General features: G+C 41.1%; 1 protein-coding gene across 8 annotated transcripts in view; it reads right to left on the reverse strand.

Moving 5' to 3' along the window:
• Positions 1 to 14,703, reverse strand: part of EEFSEC (eukaryotic elongation factor, selenocysteine-tRNA specific) — a 254,940-nt gene that overhangs the window by 81,146 nt on the left and 159,091 nt on the right. For all 8 annotated transcript variants that reach the window (XM_061622028.1, XM_061622029.1, XM_061622030.1 and 5 more), the window contains exon 6: positions 8,711 to 9,352. In XM_061622028.1, the coding sequence (XP_061478012.1) occupies positions 8,711 to 9,352 (642 nt within the window). The remainder of the gene's footprint in view (positions 1 to 8,710; positions 9,353 to 14,703) is intronic.

Raw genomic sequence — 14,703 nt, forward strand, 5'->3', positions numbered from 1 at the left:
ATTACTGTACCAGCAATTTCGCTCCAATCACTGGATACAGTCATAATCTCCTTTGAGTTCTCAGAACATCTACTATGGCAATCACTTTGCCCATTAGCTGAGCAGCCTTTTGGGCTTTGGGTCTCTCTCAGACTCTCCTCCTGTTTCTTTCTGGTTATAAAATGTGAAGTTTAAAAACCTAGAGCTGCAAAGACAACAACGGATATGTGCTCTTCTTCTGAGGCAGCAGACGGGGGCCTCGCCATGAGGGCAGACTAATTTTATTAACTTCAGGGAAACTTCAAAAAGCTTAAGGGCTTTAATGCCAGACAGAGACGACCCCAAAAGTCAGTTTAAGTGCTGCATAAACAAAGGATTAGGTCAAGAAAAAGCTGAAGGCTCCTTGCATTTCTTGTTTATATTGTCATATGACCTAGTGGGAGTGGAAAAGGGTTGCCTTTCTGACTTTAATCCTCCATGGTGTACAGTGGCGCTTCAGTTCACTGACCTACATTACAATAATATTTTTTTAATTTATGAGCAGAGGTGCAGCATCAAACTCACTTAAGGAGTTAAAAAAAGAAAAGGAAAAGGAAAAAAAGAACAAATGTTTCTGACTAGTAAATTCTCCCTCTCTTGCTTAGGTTAGATCAGCAGCTTAGAAAGGGATTTCAAGTTCAAAGAGACTATTTCTATAGCTCTTGTTTTATGGCTTAGACCAAAGGGCACAATAGCATTGATTTTTATGAAATATTCCCTGTCCGTTGGCTTTTGTGTTTGCAGAAAGAAAGAAAAAACAAATATTACTGTATTAACACAGGTGAAGAGTCAGTCACTCTCCCTCTCCCTTACACACACAAACTTTAATACAGAGTACACAGTTTTAAAATCCTTTGATTTAAATATTATTTGCATTGCAGTATTATGTTTGCAATGCTGTAGCTACATTTTGTGTGATGACATCCAGCACAAACTCATGGTTTAATTCCACAGAAAAAAAGAATACATAAACAGATCCTCCTTCTCCTCAGAGACACTAAAAAGTTTATTCTAATTTTAGAATAATGCAAATTACAGTCATATTGTCAGTCTCTACAATACATTATTGCTCACATTTGGAAAGCAAGTGCACCCAGGCACTTTCTCCACTGTTCCAGGGACACAGGGAGACAGAACATAATGGACAGGGAATGAGAACTAGAAAAAGGGAGGAAAGGAGGAAAGGTAAAGGTGAAGAAGAGGGTATTTAAAAAACACTCTAGAACAATCTAAAATGAACCTTCCGATAGAACACAGGTCAGGTATACAGTAAAGAGGCTTCAATTTGGCACTGTTCACATTGCAAAGCAAGGGCAGGAAAGGTCAATCAAGGGGGGAAATAGTGCTGTCAACCCAACAACCATTTGTCAATTAACTTTAGTTGATTGAATACTGCAGTGTTCATATGCCTTGTTTGGATGTAAAGCTAATGACATTTTAGCATTTTATGAATGAGGCTGAGGCTTATCACTTTCCTCCAGTATGGCTGTGATATTAGAAACTTTCACTTCCATTTTCTACTACCACAGTTTAGAGTTATTTCTAAATCTGGACACAAAATGTGGTTAGCTTTAGTTATTGAAACAAGCCAACTTCAAACCATAGTTTATAAAGTTGGCTTGTTTCAATAAATAATAAGAACATAAAAAGAGCCTGCTGGATCAGGCCAGTCCTAGGCATGTGTACTTAACAGCAAGTATAAGAAGGTTGCTCTCCTAGAAGAGAAGGTAAGAGGACGTGAAGAGCAAGTTTCCACACTGCCTCATTAGAGAAGATAAGGACAGAGTGGGCAGTACAGAAAGGACAGCAGCAGAAAGAGACTCAGGGAAGAAAATTAGAACTATGTTGTTGTTATGTGCCTTCAAGTCGATTACGACTTATGGCGACCCTATGAATCAGCGACCTCCAAGAGCATCTGTCATGAACCACCCTGCTCAGATCTTGTAAGTTCAGGTCTGTGGCTTCCTTTATGGAATCAATCCATCTCTTGTTTGGCCTTCTACTCCCTGCTGTTTTTCCCAGCATTATTGTCTTTTCTAATGAATCGTGTCTTCTCATGATGTGTCCAAAGTATAATTAGAACTACAAGAGGAAGGAAACAGCATGGCACAGAGTGACTATTAGGAGCCGGAGAATCAAAATGCATTCTGAACCTCTGGAACTAAGAAAATGCTTTCAGAATCTTTTCAGCAAGAGAGGCTCTGACAATCCTGATGGAGGATGTCTGCAATATGGTGCACTAGGTGGGAATGAGGACTCTTAAACTTAAGCACAGAGGTGACTCAGTTGCCACCTGCAGAAAGAGGACAAAGGCTGAGGACTCCCTACTGAGAGGTATGGAGATGGCTGTACGCTGATTAGATCTGTTAACTTGTGAAGAATGTTGTCTCTCCAGTGAGTGAATCTAGGATTGCTTTATCATGCCGACTCATCATATCCCTTCTTGCTCCTCAATGTGGGAAAAATGACGACACTAGGCACAATGATGAATATATCACATGGGATGATGTAGCTTAAGGCAGATGAAGGACCTCAGGGTTCATGTAGTTTTCTCATTAATTCTTTCTGTGAAATGTAGAGAACTCTAAAGTAACAGAAAAATACTTCTGGTGAATGACTGGCTACATAGATGGCGTCAGTGAGAGAGGCTCAGTTTCTGAGACTATGTTTAAGCTTACTTAATGGACTAATGGCAGGAGATGGGCTGCCCCTCACAAAAACTGGGAAAATGTGTTCGGCAAAAGCATGGTAAACTTGATCAAGAAAACTTAAACTAAATCCTCTGTGTGTTTGTGTGTAGAAAACTAGCATATTCAGAGTGCAGCCTCCTCCAACTCATGGAGGCTCCCTACGCGATGTAGAACTCTAGAAAATTAGGGTTCAACATCACACAGGGCTCCAAGAGTAGAAGGAGCCTCTCCACTTTAAAAAATCATCCTCGAACTCACAGAAAGTAACAGGAAAGAGCTTGCACACTTGTCCCCATGACTCTTCCCTTATGTGTTGCATGGCCAGATTTCCAAAACACCTGAATAAGGTTAGATTCTGTTTCAAATCTAAGCATATAAACCTGCTTTTTAACCATCCCTCCATCCCTCCTATATTCTCATTATAACCTTATCAGCTCCATTGTCACTAAAAAGGACAGATAGTCAGTGACCCTTACACAACTTCAAAAAAATATTAATAACTGTCCAAACACCTGTGCAAGCCAAAAAGTGTTATTGTATGGTTTAATCCAATAATATCCAAAGCAATGACCATATAAATTTCCATTAGTAGGCCCTGCTAAATTCTGCTTCATCAGGCAAAGTTTTATTTTAAAAGTAAAATATTCTTTCCTTAGAACTGCCTTCACTGGAAAATATTGTGACCAATTAACCAAAGCCATGTTGATCCATATTTTGTAAATTACCATATCCTTCAAGCTTCTGCCACCAAAGTTCATCCTTTTTTTATCTTCTGCACTTTTAAACATGAATGGTATTTCAAATGAGAACACCATCATCTCCACATTCCTAAGCTTTACAGAATTGCTCAATCGCAAACAGAACAGCAGCCAAAAAATAAATACATCTCTTATGCTCCTATTTTACTGTGGATTTCAACCTGTTAAAGCATTGTGCATTTTTATCCACTGAGTGCCCTCATTGCTGTGTTATTATCACATTTAGCATGCCATCAGCAGCCAAGCACAACCAAGCAAACCCATGTTCAGACTTCAAAACAGCTAAAACCTTAATCATGGTAAAAGCAGGTTCTGCTAGGCAGTTCTGTTTTTTGCCAAACACTGACGTCGCACAACATCATATGTACCTAATATAATTTAAATGGCAAAACTGTGGAAGAACTAAGGCACCAATTCTGCACTTCATCTACAATGGCCAACACAGGCTCTACAAGAAATTTTTGTTTTGCCCTTGTTAAAATCTCGACGTATCCTTTTAAAAAATTTTTTAAAGCAGCTCAATAGGTTGTATCCAATATTAGTCCGTGTGGGACCATTAAGTTCAGTGGATCTACTCTGAGTAGAACTCAGATGGATACAACTCTATGATTACAGGGAGATATATGATGGCAATGTGCTTCAGAAAGCAAGACTATGTTGCTTCTTATTCTATATTCACACAATGAAATAGGTATGTGAACAGTCATCACACATGATGATTCACATGCAGACTTCAAAGTACTTGTCACTTAGAATACTGTGTGTGTAACGTTGCATTTTTAAAATGTTTTGTTTTTAAGATGTTTTTATTGTTTTGTCACTTATTCTTTGCTGCCCTGGACTCCTTTTGGGAGGAAGGATGGGAATTTTTAAAATACTACTACTACTACTACTACTACTACTACTACTACTATTGGTTTAGCAAAGGTATGTAACGACTGCTGCAAACAAATGTCATATCCAAGCTACCATGTTAAAATACCTGTTCATGAAGCCTTGCTGGCCAACTATTTAGGAAAGGTTCACATGTCAAAGGGCTTTGTGCATGGTTTCAGCAAGGAGCACTTCTCCTTGCGGTATGTTTATTTTCACTAAACAAGTTCAAAATAACAACAAGCAGCACAGGTTGTGCTTTGTAAACATAGTGGATGGCTTCCCCCCTTCTCTTTCTAGTATAGCACAGTTACTCATTGACAAGTTCAGGCAAAGCAACAACATTACAGGGTGTAATCTGGTTTATGCAAACATTTGCAAAACAGACGCACCCAGAATTCATAGCAGGAATCGGTGGGTCACCAGTCACTTTTTAAAACTCAGTGCAGAAGGCTCTTACCCCATGAAGGCTTAGGACCAATGTGATGCCCTTTCCTCAGATAATTAGATTCATACTTCTCAATACCTGGGCAAAGTCAAGGACATCATGTTTTCTACTCTTTCTCTCTCTCTAGGTGGAGCTGTGAATTTTTTTTGCTAGATAGAAGTCGACGATCGAGAAGAGATCCCGGCCCTCCTCTGTGTGACAACCTTTCATGTACTTGAAGAGTGCTATCATATCTCCCCCCAGTCTTCTCTTCTCCAGGTTAAACATGCCCAATTCTTTCAGTCTCTCCTCATAGGGCTTGGTTTCCAGTCCCCTGATCATCCTTGTTGCCCTCCTCTGAACCTGTTCCAGTTTGTTTGCATCCTTCTTGAAGTGGGGAGACCAGAACTGGATGCAGTATTCAAGATGAGGCCTAACCAGTGCTAAATAGAGAGGAACTAATACTCAGGGCCGGTTCTAAAGGGCGGCCAGGTGGGGCACTGGCCTGAGGGCCCCTGGAGCTACAGGGTAACAGGGGGCCCCTCAGTGGCCCCTCCGCTCCCCTTTGACGATCCATGGCGATCCACGGCCCCCTCACAGCCCTACTTACCTGTCTCCTGCCTTTTAGTATTGCCCTTAATGAAGATGGCGCCCACGGTTTCCTTAAAGTACTGAAGCTCCTGCCGCCATCTTAGTTGATGGCAGACACGTGCGTGCGTAGCATGCACGCGTGCCATCAACAAAGATGAAGGCAGAGGCTTCATCCCCTTAGGGAAACTGTGGCCGCCATCTTGGTTAATGGCAATAGTAAAAGACAGGAGACAGGTAGAGGGGGGCCGCGTGAACGCACACACATGCCGGGGCCAGGGCAAGGTGATGCCCAAGGGCCCCAGCATGCCTTGAGCCGGCCCTGCTAATACTTCACGCAATTTGGAAACTATACTTCTGATAATGCAGCCTAATATAGCATTTTCCTTTTTTGCAGCCACATCACACTGTTGGCTCATATTCAGCTTGTGATCAACGACAATTCCAAGATCCTTCTCACATGTCGTCTTGCTGAGCCAAGTATCCCCCATCTTATAACTGTGCATTTGGTTTCTTTTTCCTAAGTATAGAACTTTGCATTTATCCCTGTTGAATTTCATTCTGTTGTTTTCAGCCCAATGCTCCAGCCTATCAAGGTCCCTTGGAATTTTGTTTCTTTCTTCCACGGTATTAGCTGTGCCCCCCAATTTTGTATCATCTGCAAATTTGATAAGCATGCTCTGTACCTCCTCATCCAAGTCGTTAATAAAAATGTTGAAGAGCACTGGGCCCAGGACAGAGCCCTACGGTACCCCACTTGTTACTTCTGCCCAGTTTGAGAAGGAACCCTTGATAAGCACTCTTTGAGTACGATTCTGGAGCCAACTGTGGATCCACCTGATAGTTGTTCCATCCAGCCCACATTTAGCTAGCTTGCTAATCAGAATATCATGGGGCACTATGTCAAAAGCTTTGCTGAAGTCGAGATATATTATGTCCATAGCATTCCCACAGTCTACAAGGGAGGTTACTTGATCAAAAAAACGAGGTAAGATTAGTTTGGCAGGATTTGTTCTTCATAAATCCATGTTGGCTCCTGGTAATCACTGCATTGTTTTCAAGGTGCTTACAGACTGATGGCTTTATGATCTGCTCCAGAGTTTTTCCAGGGATTGATGTTAGGCTGACTGGTCTGTAGTTCCCTGGTTCCTCCTTTTTGCCCTTTTTGAAGATAGGAACAACATTAGCTCTCCTCCAGTCATCTGGTACTTCACCAGTCCTCCATGATTTCGCAAAGATAATAGAGAGCGGTTCTGAGAGTTCTTCAGCCAGATCCTTCACTCTAGGATGCTGTTTATCGGGCCCTGGAGATTTGAACTCATTCAAAGTGATTAGGTATTCCTTGACCATTCGTCTATCAATCTCAAGCTCCAATCCTGCCCCTTCTACTTCATGTTTCCCAGGAGGGTCATAGACCTTTTTCTGGGAGAAGACTGAGCCAAAGTAGGAATTGAGCACTTCAAATTCCTTTGTTTTGCACAATAAAAGGTAGGCGAAATGTAAATATTAAATAAACCAGCTACTATTATTACCCCATGGGGCAAATGCGGAGAGAGTGCTAAGGCTGAGAGAGAGAGTGAACTGGCTAAAACTACCTAGTGAATTTGTGGTTCAGGTAATGCTTGAACTGGAAGCTGAGGACACAATGGCCTCACTCACTCACTCACTCACACACACACACACACACACACATACACAGGTCATGTGGAGCTGCTTCACCACTATGTGGTATCTCCACACAACTGGACTGTGTATAAATACGTATGTCTATAAGAAGGAACCTCACAGGCAGGACCAATCAGGTGGGTCTCTCTCATCTACACATGGCTTGTGAAAAGAGTCACTCTTAACCACTACACTATACCAGCAATATTAAGAGAACTGGGAGCTTGTCAGCATGACACTGGATGTCTGTCATGTGATTTATACAGAGAGCTACAATTGTCTGCTTTGTAGAAATGGAGTACTCACAAAGGTATATTTCCCCAAAAGCATGCATTCCCTAGATAACTGGCTGCAGCTTTATGCTGAAGGATGACAGCTATAGTTACTATAAGTGGTAGTTAGTGGCACCATAAGTAATAAAAACTTAGTGTCAAGTCTTTACTGCTATTTAATAACAAACTACTGTAGCCATTATTTTTGGCTGATCCAAGTAAAGAAAATAGTAGCTGTTCAATCATTGTGAGCTATTTATCAGAAAAGCAGAACAGGCCTCGAGGGAGCAATGAGAGCAATGTATTAATATAATTATAATGATTAAAACAATAAATAATTGCCTGATTTGAATTTATGCAAGACGAACAGGCCATTAAAACAGGAGAAGGAAATTTTATCAAATTTAGGATCAAGGATGAAGAACAGGATCAACTAAAACTATATTAAATAAACATGTTTTATTTGTGAATAACACAAAAATCACTAAAATCTGGTTTCAGAAATAGACTCCTACGAAGCTGGCAAGCTAAAGATACTGTGTTTCAGACTTCATTCCCACTTCTCTCAGAAGTTATGAAGCTGACTTGTTCCCTACAGTGTTTTAAAGGTGAAAGTAGTCCCCATGGCATTATTATTATTTAGTGCCTCCCTAGAGCATTGAGGGGGGGACGGTAGCCACCCACTTCCTTCCTTGACAAACAGAATGCAGTTTTCCTCAATCAGTGCCAGGAATAGACACTGTAAATTTAGTTATTCTAATCTCCAGACATCCATCAGCAGTAGGGTAGGGCCATCTGAATCAGTATTTCTATTAAACCATAGTCTGGACTTTTCTTAAAAGAACTGAATGATTTCATCACCCATTTGTTCACACTTTCCCCCACTGGGACCAAACATTAAGCTGTAGCTTTCTAAAAAAAAAAGCCTATCCAAGATAAGCAAGCCCCAAACTAAACAGAAATAAATGAAAACAATCTAACTTAACCAGCCCTATATAAGCAAGGAAAGCTGTATCTGTCTCCATGAACCCTCTTAGTATGAAAACTCTACATTAAGGAAACATTCCATCAAAAGGGAAGACAAGCGTTAGCAGCAGAGTGCGTGGCATTCTCTCCACTATCCTGTGCTGGATGAAATACCAGGCTTCCGGAAGAATTTCATGAACAAACTCCAGCCCTATTTGAACTCCCGAAAGACTTCAACAAAGACATTGACTCCTGTTAGCTTAGTTTCAGCTACATTTCCCCTATTACCACACCACTGGCTCCAGGTTTACTCTTCTTAGTGTTGCATACCAGCATTATAGCTGCTGAATCCCCCTCCTCTGACGTTCCTCTCCTACTTTCCCTTTACTATATTAAGACTCTTCTATAGTCAATAGCCTCAGGGATGCCTCAAATTAAATTATACAAACTTACCCGTTCCACTTGTCCTTCCTTATGTTTCAGCTTGTAAACTTTAAGTTTTGGAAGATATGTCTCTGCATAATTTTTGTCTTCCATTCCTTCAAGGAGCACTCCGTGGAATGCCAACCTGCAAGTGTTTGCATGAATATCAGTATCCAGCTTTGAGCCAATCACAAGACACAACTTAGGACAAGTAACTGGTTTTTCAAACTCGAGTAAGGCCCACTGTTGTTTTGGGAGCTGTCTTTCCCTAGTCTGGCCGTTCTCTTTGTTTTCCTCTGAAGACTTGGACTCTTTGGAAAGATATTCCTCTTGATAAAGATATTCCTTTCCAAAATCAAAATCACTCTCCATGGTTTCTTTGTTGAAGTCATTAGGAGCTGGGCTGAAGAACATCACTCTTCCCATAACAGTTTCATGGCCAACTGTGATATGAAACTTTGCTTTGGTCTGAAGAGCACCTCGGAAATATGGGATTTTCTTTAAAGAAATGATAGCAGCATGAATAGTCTGGAGAGATTCGGGTGTACAGATCAGACCTCGTTCCAACAGCTTTGGGTCAAACTGAGTGACGCAGATTCCTACCCTGTCACCCTGCATGGCATAGGTTACTGGAGTATGAAACATCTGCATGGACTTGACTTTCTTCGTCACCTATTTATGGGGGGAAAGCATAAGAAAAATAGTTATATTCATATGGTTTATTTATTTATCATTAAAGCAAAAACACTTGTTCACACCAGTGGAGTAATTTTCAGACATTAAAATACTGCTCTTTTAATAGAGATTCATAGCAATTACTTAAAAAATCTAGCTTTCTTTCAAAAAAAAATTTTTTTTAACCTTTGTCTATCTTCTGTACTGGAAAATAATACTAAGAATTATTCTTTTGACCTTGTTAACTTTTATAGTAGTCTCTGCATAAATATGGTACTGGCTGATATATTTTTGAGAAATGCATCTCAGCTACACAATAGCAATCTTAGAATACAAGAAAAATAAAGATAACACTGCCCTTCTCTTTCTACTTTCCTATTATTCTCCCATGCATTTGCTGCAGTCTCCCAAATTAGACTGGGCTGCTTTTTTTCTGCTGGGAAGGACTGCCTCCCTTTTTATTTTATGATGAGAAGTATTATTATTATTATTTATTGCATTTGCACACCGCCCCATAGCCAAAGCTCTCTGGGCGGTTTCCAACAATTAAAACATTAAAAACAAATATACAAATTTTAAAGCAATTTAAAAACACATGCTAAAATGCCTGGGAGAAGAGGAACGTCTTGACCTGGTGCCAAAAAGATAACAGTGCTGGCGCTAGGTGCACCTCGTCAGACAGTTCATTCCATAATTTGGGGGCCACCACTGAGAAGGCCCTCTCCCCTGTTGCCACCCTCCGAGCTTCCCTTGGAGTAGGCACCCGGAGGAGGGCCTTTGATCTCGAATGTAGAGTACGGGTGGGTTCGTATCGGGAGAGGCGTTCCATCAGGTATTGTGGTCCCAAGCCATGTAAGGCTTTATAGGTCAAAACCAGCACCTTGAATCGAGCTCGGAAACATACAGGCAGCCAATGCAAGCGGGCCAGAATCGGTTTTATATGTTCGAACCGTCTGGTCCTTGTTACCAATCTGGCTGCTGCATTTTGCACAAGCTGCAGTTTCCGAACCGTCTTCAAAGGCAGCCCCACATAGAGCGCATTGCAGTAATCTAACTTGGAGATTACCAGAGCATGGACAATGAAGCCAGGTTATCCCTGTCCAAATAGGGGCGTAGCTGGGCCACCAACCGAAGTTGGTAGAAAGCACTCCGTGCCACCGAGCCTACCTGAGCCTCAAGTGACAGAGATGGTTCTAGGAGAACCCCCAAGCTATGAACCTGCTCCTTCAGGGGGAGTGCAACCCCATCCAGGACAGGTTGGACATCCACCATCCGGTCAGAAGAACTACCCACTAGCAGCATCTCAGTCTTGTCTGGATTGAGCCTCAGTTTACTAGCCCTCATCCAGTCCACTGTCGCAGCTAGACACTGGTTTAGCACATTGACAGCCTCACCTGAAGAAGATGAAAAGGAGAAATAGAGCTGCGTGTCATCAGCATACTGATGGCAATGCACTCCAAAGCTCCGGATGACCGCACCCAACGGTTTCATGTAGATGTTGAACAGCATGGGGAACAGAACTGACTCCTGCAGAACCCTATACTGGAGAGTCCAGGGTGCTGAGCAATGTTCCCCAAGCACCACCTTCTGGAGCCGACCCGCCAAGTAGGAGCGGAACCTCTGCCATGCAGTCCCTCCCACTCCCAACTCAGCTAGTCTTCCCAGAAGGATACCATGGTCGATGGTATCAAAAGCCGCTGAGAGATCAAGGAGAATCAACAGAGCCACGCTCCCCCTGTCTCTCTCCTGACAGAGGTCATCATACAGGACGACCAAGGCTGCTTCTGTGCCAAAACCAGGCCTGAAACCCAACTGAAATGGATCCAGATAATCTGTCTCATCCAAGAGGGTCTGGAGCTGGCCTGCCACCACTCGTTCAAGGACCTTGCCCAGGAATGGAACATTTGCTACCGGCCTATAGTTATTAAGATTTTCTGGGTCCAGGGAGGGCCTCTTCAGGAGTGGTCTCACTACTGCCTCTTTCAGGCAGCCAGGGAGCACCCCCTCTCACAGAGAGGCATTAATCACTTCCCTGGCCTAGCCGGCTGTTCCATCCCTGCTAGCTTTTATTAGCCAAGAAGGGCAAGGATCTAGCACAGAAGTGGTTGCACAAACCTGTCCAAGCAGCTTGTCAACGTCCTCAAGCTGCACCAACTGAAACTCATCCAAGAAATCGGGACAAGGATACCCCGCTTGATTCACCTGCTATAACACTGGAGTCTAAGTTCTGGTGGATGCTGAAGATTTTACCCTAGAAGTGCCTAGCAAATTCATTACAGTGGGCCTCTGATGGTTCTACCATGTCCTTGGGGCCAGCGTGTAATAGCCCCAAGAAGACTAAAGTAATGACAACAGAAGTATTTACATAACTTTAAAGGTGACAGTGAGGACATTGAACTTGTCAAGGATTATTAATACCCTAGCACAGCCTTAACCAAAAGGGAGACCATAGTCAAGAAATCAGAAGAAGGCTAGAACGGGGGAGGGCAACTATGAGAGAACTAGAAAAGATCCTCAAATGCAAAGATGTATCACTGAACACCAAAGTCAGGATCATTCAGACCATAGTATTCCCAATCTCTATGTGTGAATGTGAAAGCTGGACAGTGAAAAAGTGGTAAGACAAGAATCAGCTCATTTGAAATGAGGTGTTGGAGGAGAGCTATGCGGATACATGGACTGTGAAAAAGACAAATAATTGGGTGTTAGAACAAATTAAACCACAACTATCACTAGAAGCTAAAATGATGAAACTGAGGTTATCATACTTTGGACACATCATGAGAAGACATGATTCACTAGAAAAGACAATAATGCTGGGAAAAACAGAAGGGAGTAGAAAAAGAGGAAGACCAAACAAAAGATGAATTGACTCCATAAAGGAAGTCACAGACCTGAACTTACAAGATCTGAACAGGGTTGTTTACAACAGATGCTATTGGAGGTCACTGATTCTTAGGGTACCATAAGTCGTAATCAACTTGAAGGCTCATAGCACACACATACACTTGTGCTCCCAATATGAGTACTACTGAAGAGGAGATTCACAAGTCGCTGAAAGCATGGAACAGACATATGTGAGCCTGTAAGGCTTCCTCTTTTCCACATTTCAACAGTTTGTGTGAAGCCTCCCATATAAAAGGAGGCATCAAGAAGCATTTTATAAATGCCATTAAATGCTCTTAGGCAGTTTGGAATAGGATAGTATATATAATATACATAAATAAGTCCCTAACAACTTTTTAAATAAATACCTTTAGAAATTAGAACAATTAATTGAGACAGTCCTTTGGATCAAATATCTTATTTTTGCATGTTCCTCTTAATCATACAGGAAGTGAGAAGAAAACAAAGCAAGAGTATAAATAGGATCAACTTCTACTTCTCTAACCTTAATACACCTGAACAGGACAGAACTGGGCTTGCTTTGAGCTGCTCTGCACTGGTACTGCTACATTACGCTTCCTTCCCTTCTGTACCCTTTACTACCTCATATCCTTGTTAAAGTATTGCAAATTCTGTAAAAAGCAACATTTCTGCATTTATAGTGACTCAGTTGTAACCCACTCAGAGCTCTCTGGATTGGGTGAGCTATAAATTTAAATTCATACTTGAGGGTCTGGGTTCAAAATTAAGATTTCCTTTTTTAAAAAAAAAAGCTAAAATATACCTACTCAATCCTGTGAGGTAGGGTGGTCTGAGAGACAGCAAATGGGCCAAGGCTACCCAGAGAGCTTCATGTCTAAATGATCTGATCCCTGGTCTCCCCACAATCTCCATTTAACACTACACCACACTGGCTTTCAAAAGCAAAAACATACACCCATCTTTGATAACTTTATTTCATTTTTACAGGAAAACTCAATCCAAAGACTTTTTATGCAGAGGAAATTACTGTTCCTATTTTAAATAATAATATCAAAAAATAATGTAGGATCCTTCTATAAGCATACTTTTAGATGTCACAGATTTGGTTCAACATAAGCTCTCCTCTCCCCAGTTCTATCCCACTTGCAAAGGTCAGAGTTCCTGCTTTTATGCCATCCAAAGATTTATTTATTCTTAGTATAAAAATGGCACACCTATTCTATCAATGTTGGGCAGTCACTCCAAAAGAAATGGAACTTCATCTAGCAACTTCAGGTTCATCAACAAACACAAACTTCCCGATGTCTCAAAATCTGCTTAGAGCAGCTTCATGTTTAACTAGGAGGTGGCATCTTGTAATGCCTGAAAATAAATCAGGAAAGAATGTTCCAATATTTTTATCTGAATGATCACATTAATATTTCTCAGAATGATGTAGAGGCTTGTGAAATGGCTTTGGTGGAGGAGAAGGACTGGGGAAGTTCCATGTGTTCATATACAGATTAAAAAAATGCAAAAGGAGAGATAAATTAAAAGCACCCAAACTGTTCAGGCCCTTAAGATAAACAAATGTGTTCAATATAAGAAAAGAACCTGTTATTTGAAGACCAAAGGAAAAACCCACTAAGGTTTTCAAAGCAGTTTAACTAATAGAAAACAGCATACAAAAACTCCACTAATGGCTTTTTCTCCTGATACAATGAAGCTTCTTTTCCTTTATTTATCCAACTTTCATTAAGTTATCGGTACTCCATATGCCATAGCTCTTAGCTTTTTTAGATAAGAGTCCAAGCATCCTCCTACCTCCAGTGCTGTCACCGCATCTTACTGATACAAAAAAGATAAAGGCAACCTAGCCTTTCTGATAATAAGTGGAATCAAAGCAAATTCAGCAAACTGGTAAATTATAAAAAGGAAAAAAACAGATTGCAACACTTAGTTAAGGTAGTTAGTAATCAAATAGTTTAAACAGCACTTAAGTAACTTTAATCGAAGTATTAACATAATGTACACTTCACCTCCACTAAAACAAGAGGATTGCCCTATATTTAAGTTAGATTGTACTCATAGGACAAAATACAATATGAACATTGGGGGAGAACTGAAAATATTGCCCAATTTTTTGTTGTTTGCTCACTGCAAAAGAAACAGAACTGAAGCTTCTTTCTTCAGCAGTAGGGACTCTGGAAATAAAAAGAGGGGGGGTTCTCTTTGCACGCTAGGAAATCATTCAGGTCACTTATTCAATCTTGCATTGGGGTACAGCATCAATACTGTACTATAAAGGTATGCTTAATGCCAACTCTTTAAAAATTATTTGCAGTTGCACTGGAGATCTCTAGAGCACCAGCCCCCAAAGACAAAATTCAGTCAAAATGTGACCTTCTTTTAAAAAATAAATTCCTGCTTTCATAGTCATGAATAAAAGATAGTAAATGTGGCAAGAGACTTACAAGCATGGTATTATCTCCTTGGCTCTA

Source organism: Rhineura floridana, chromosome 3 (assembly GCF_030035675.1).
Source record: "Rhineura floridana isolate rRhiFlo1 chromosome 3, rRhiFlo1.hap2, whole genome shotgun sequence".
NCBI classification, from domain to species: domain Eukaryota; kingdom Metazoa; phylum Chordata; class Lepidosauria; order Squamata; family Rhineuridae; genus Rhineura; species Rhineura floridana.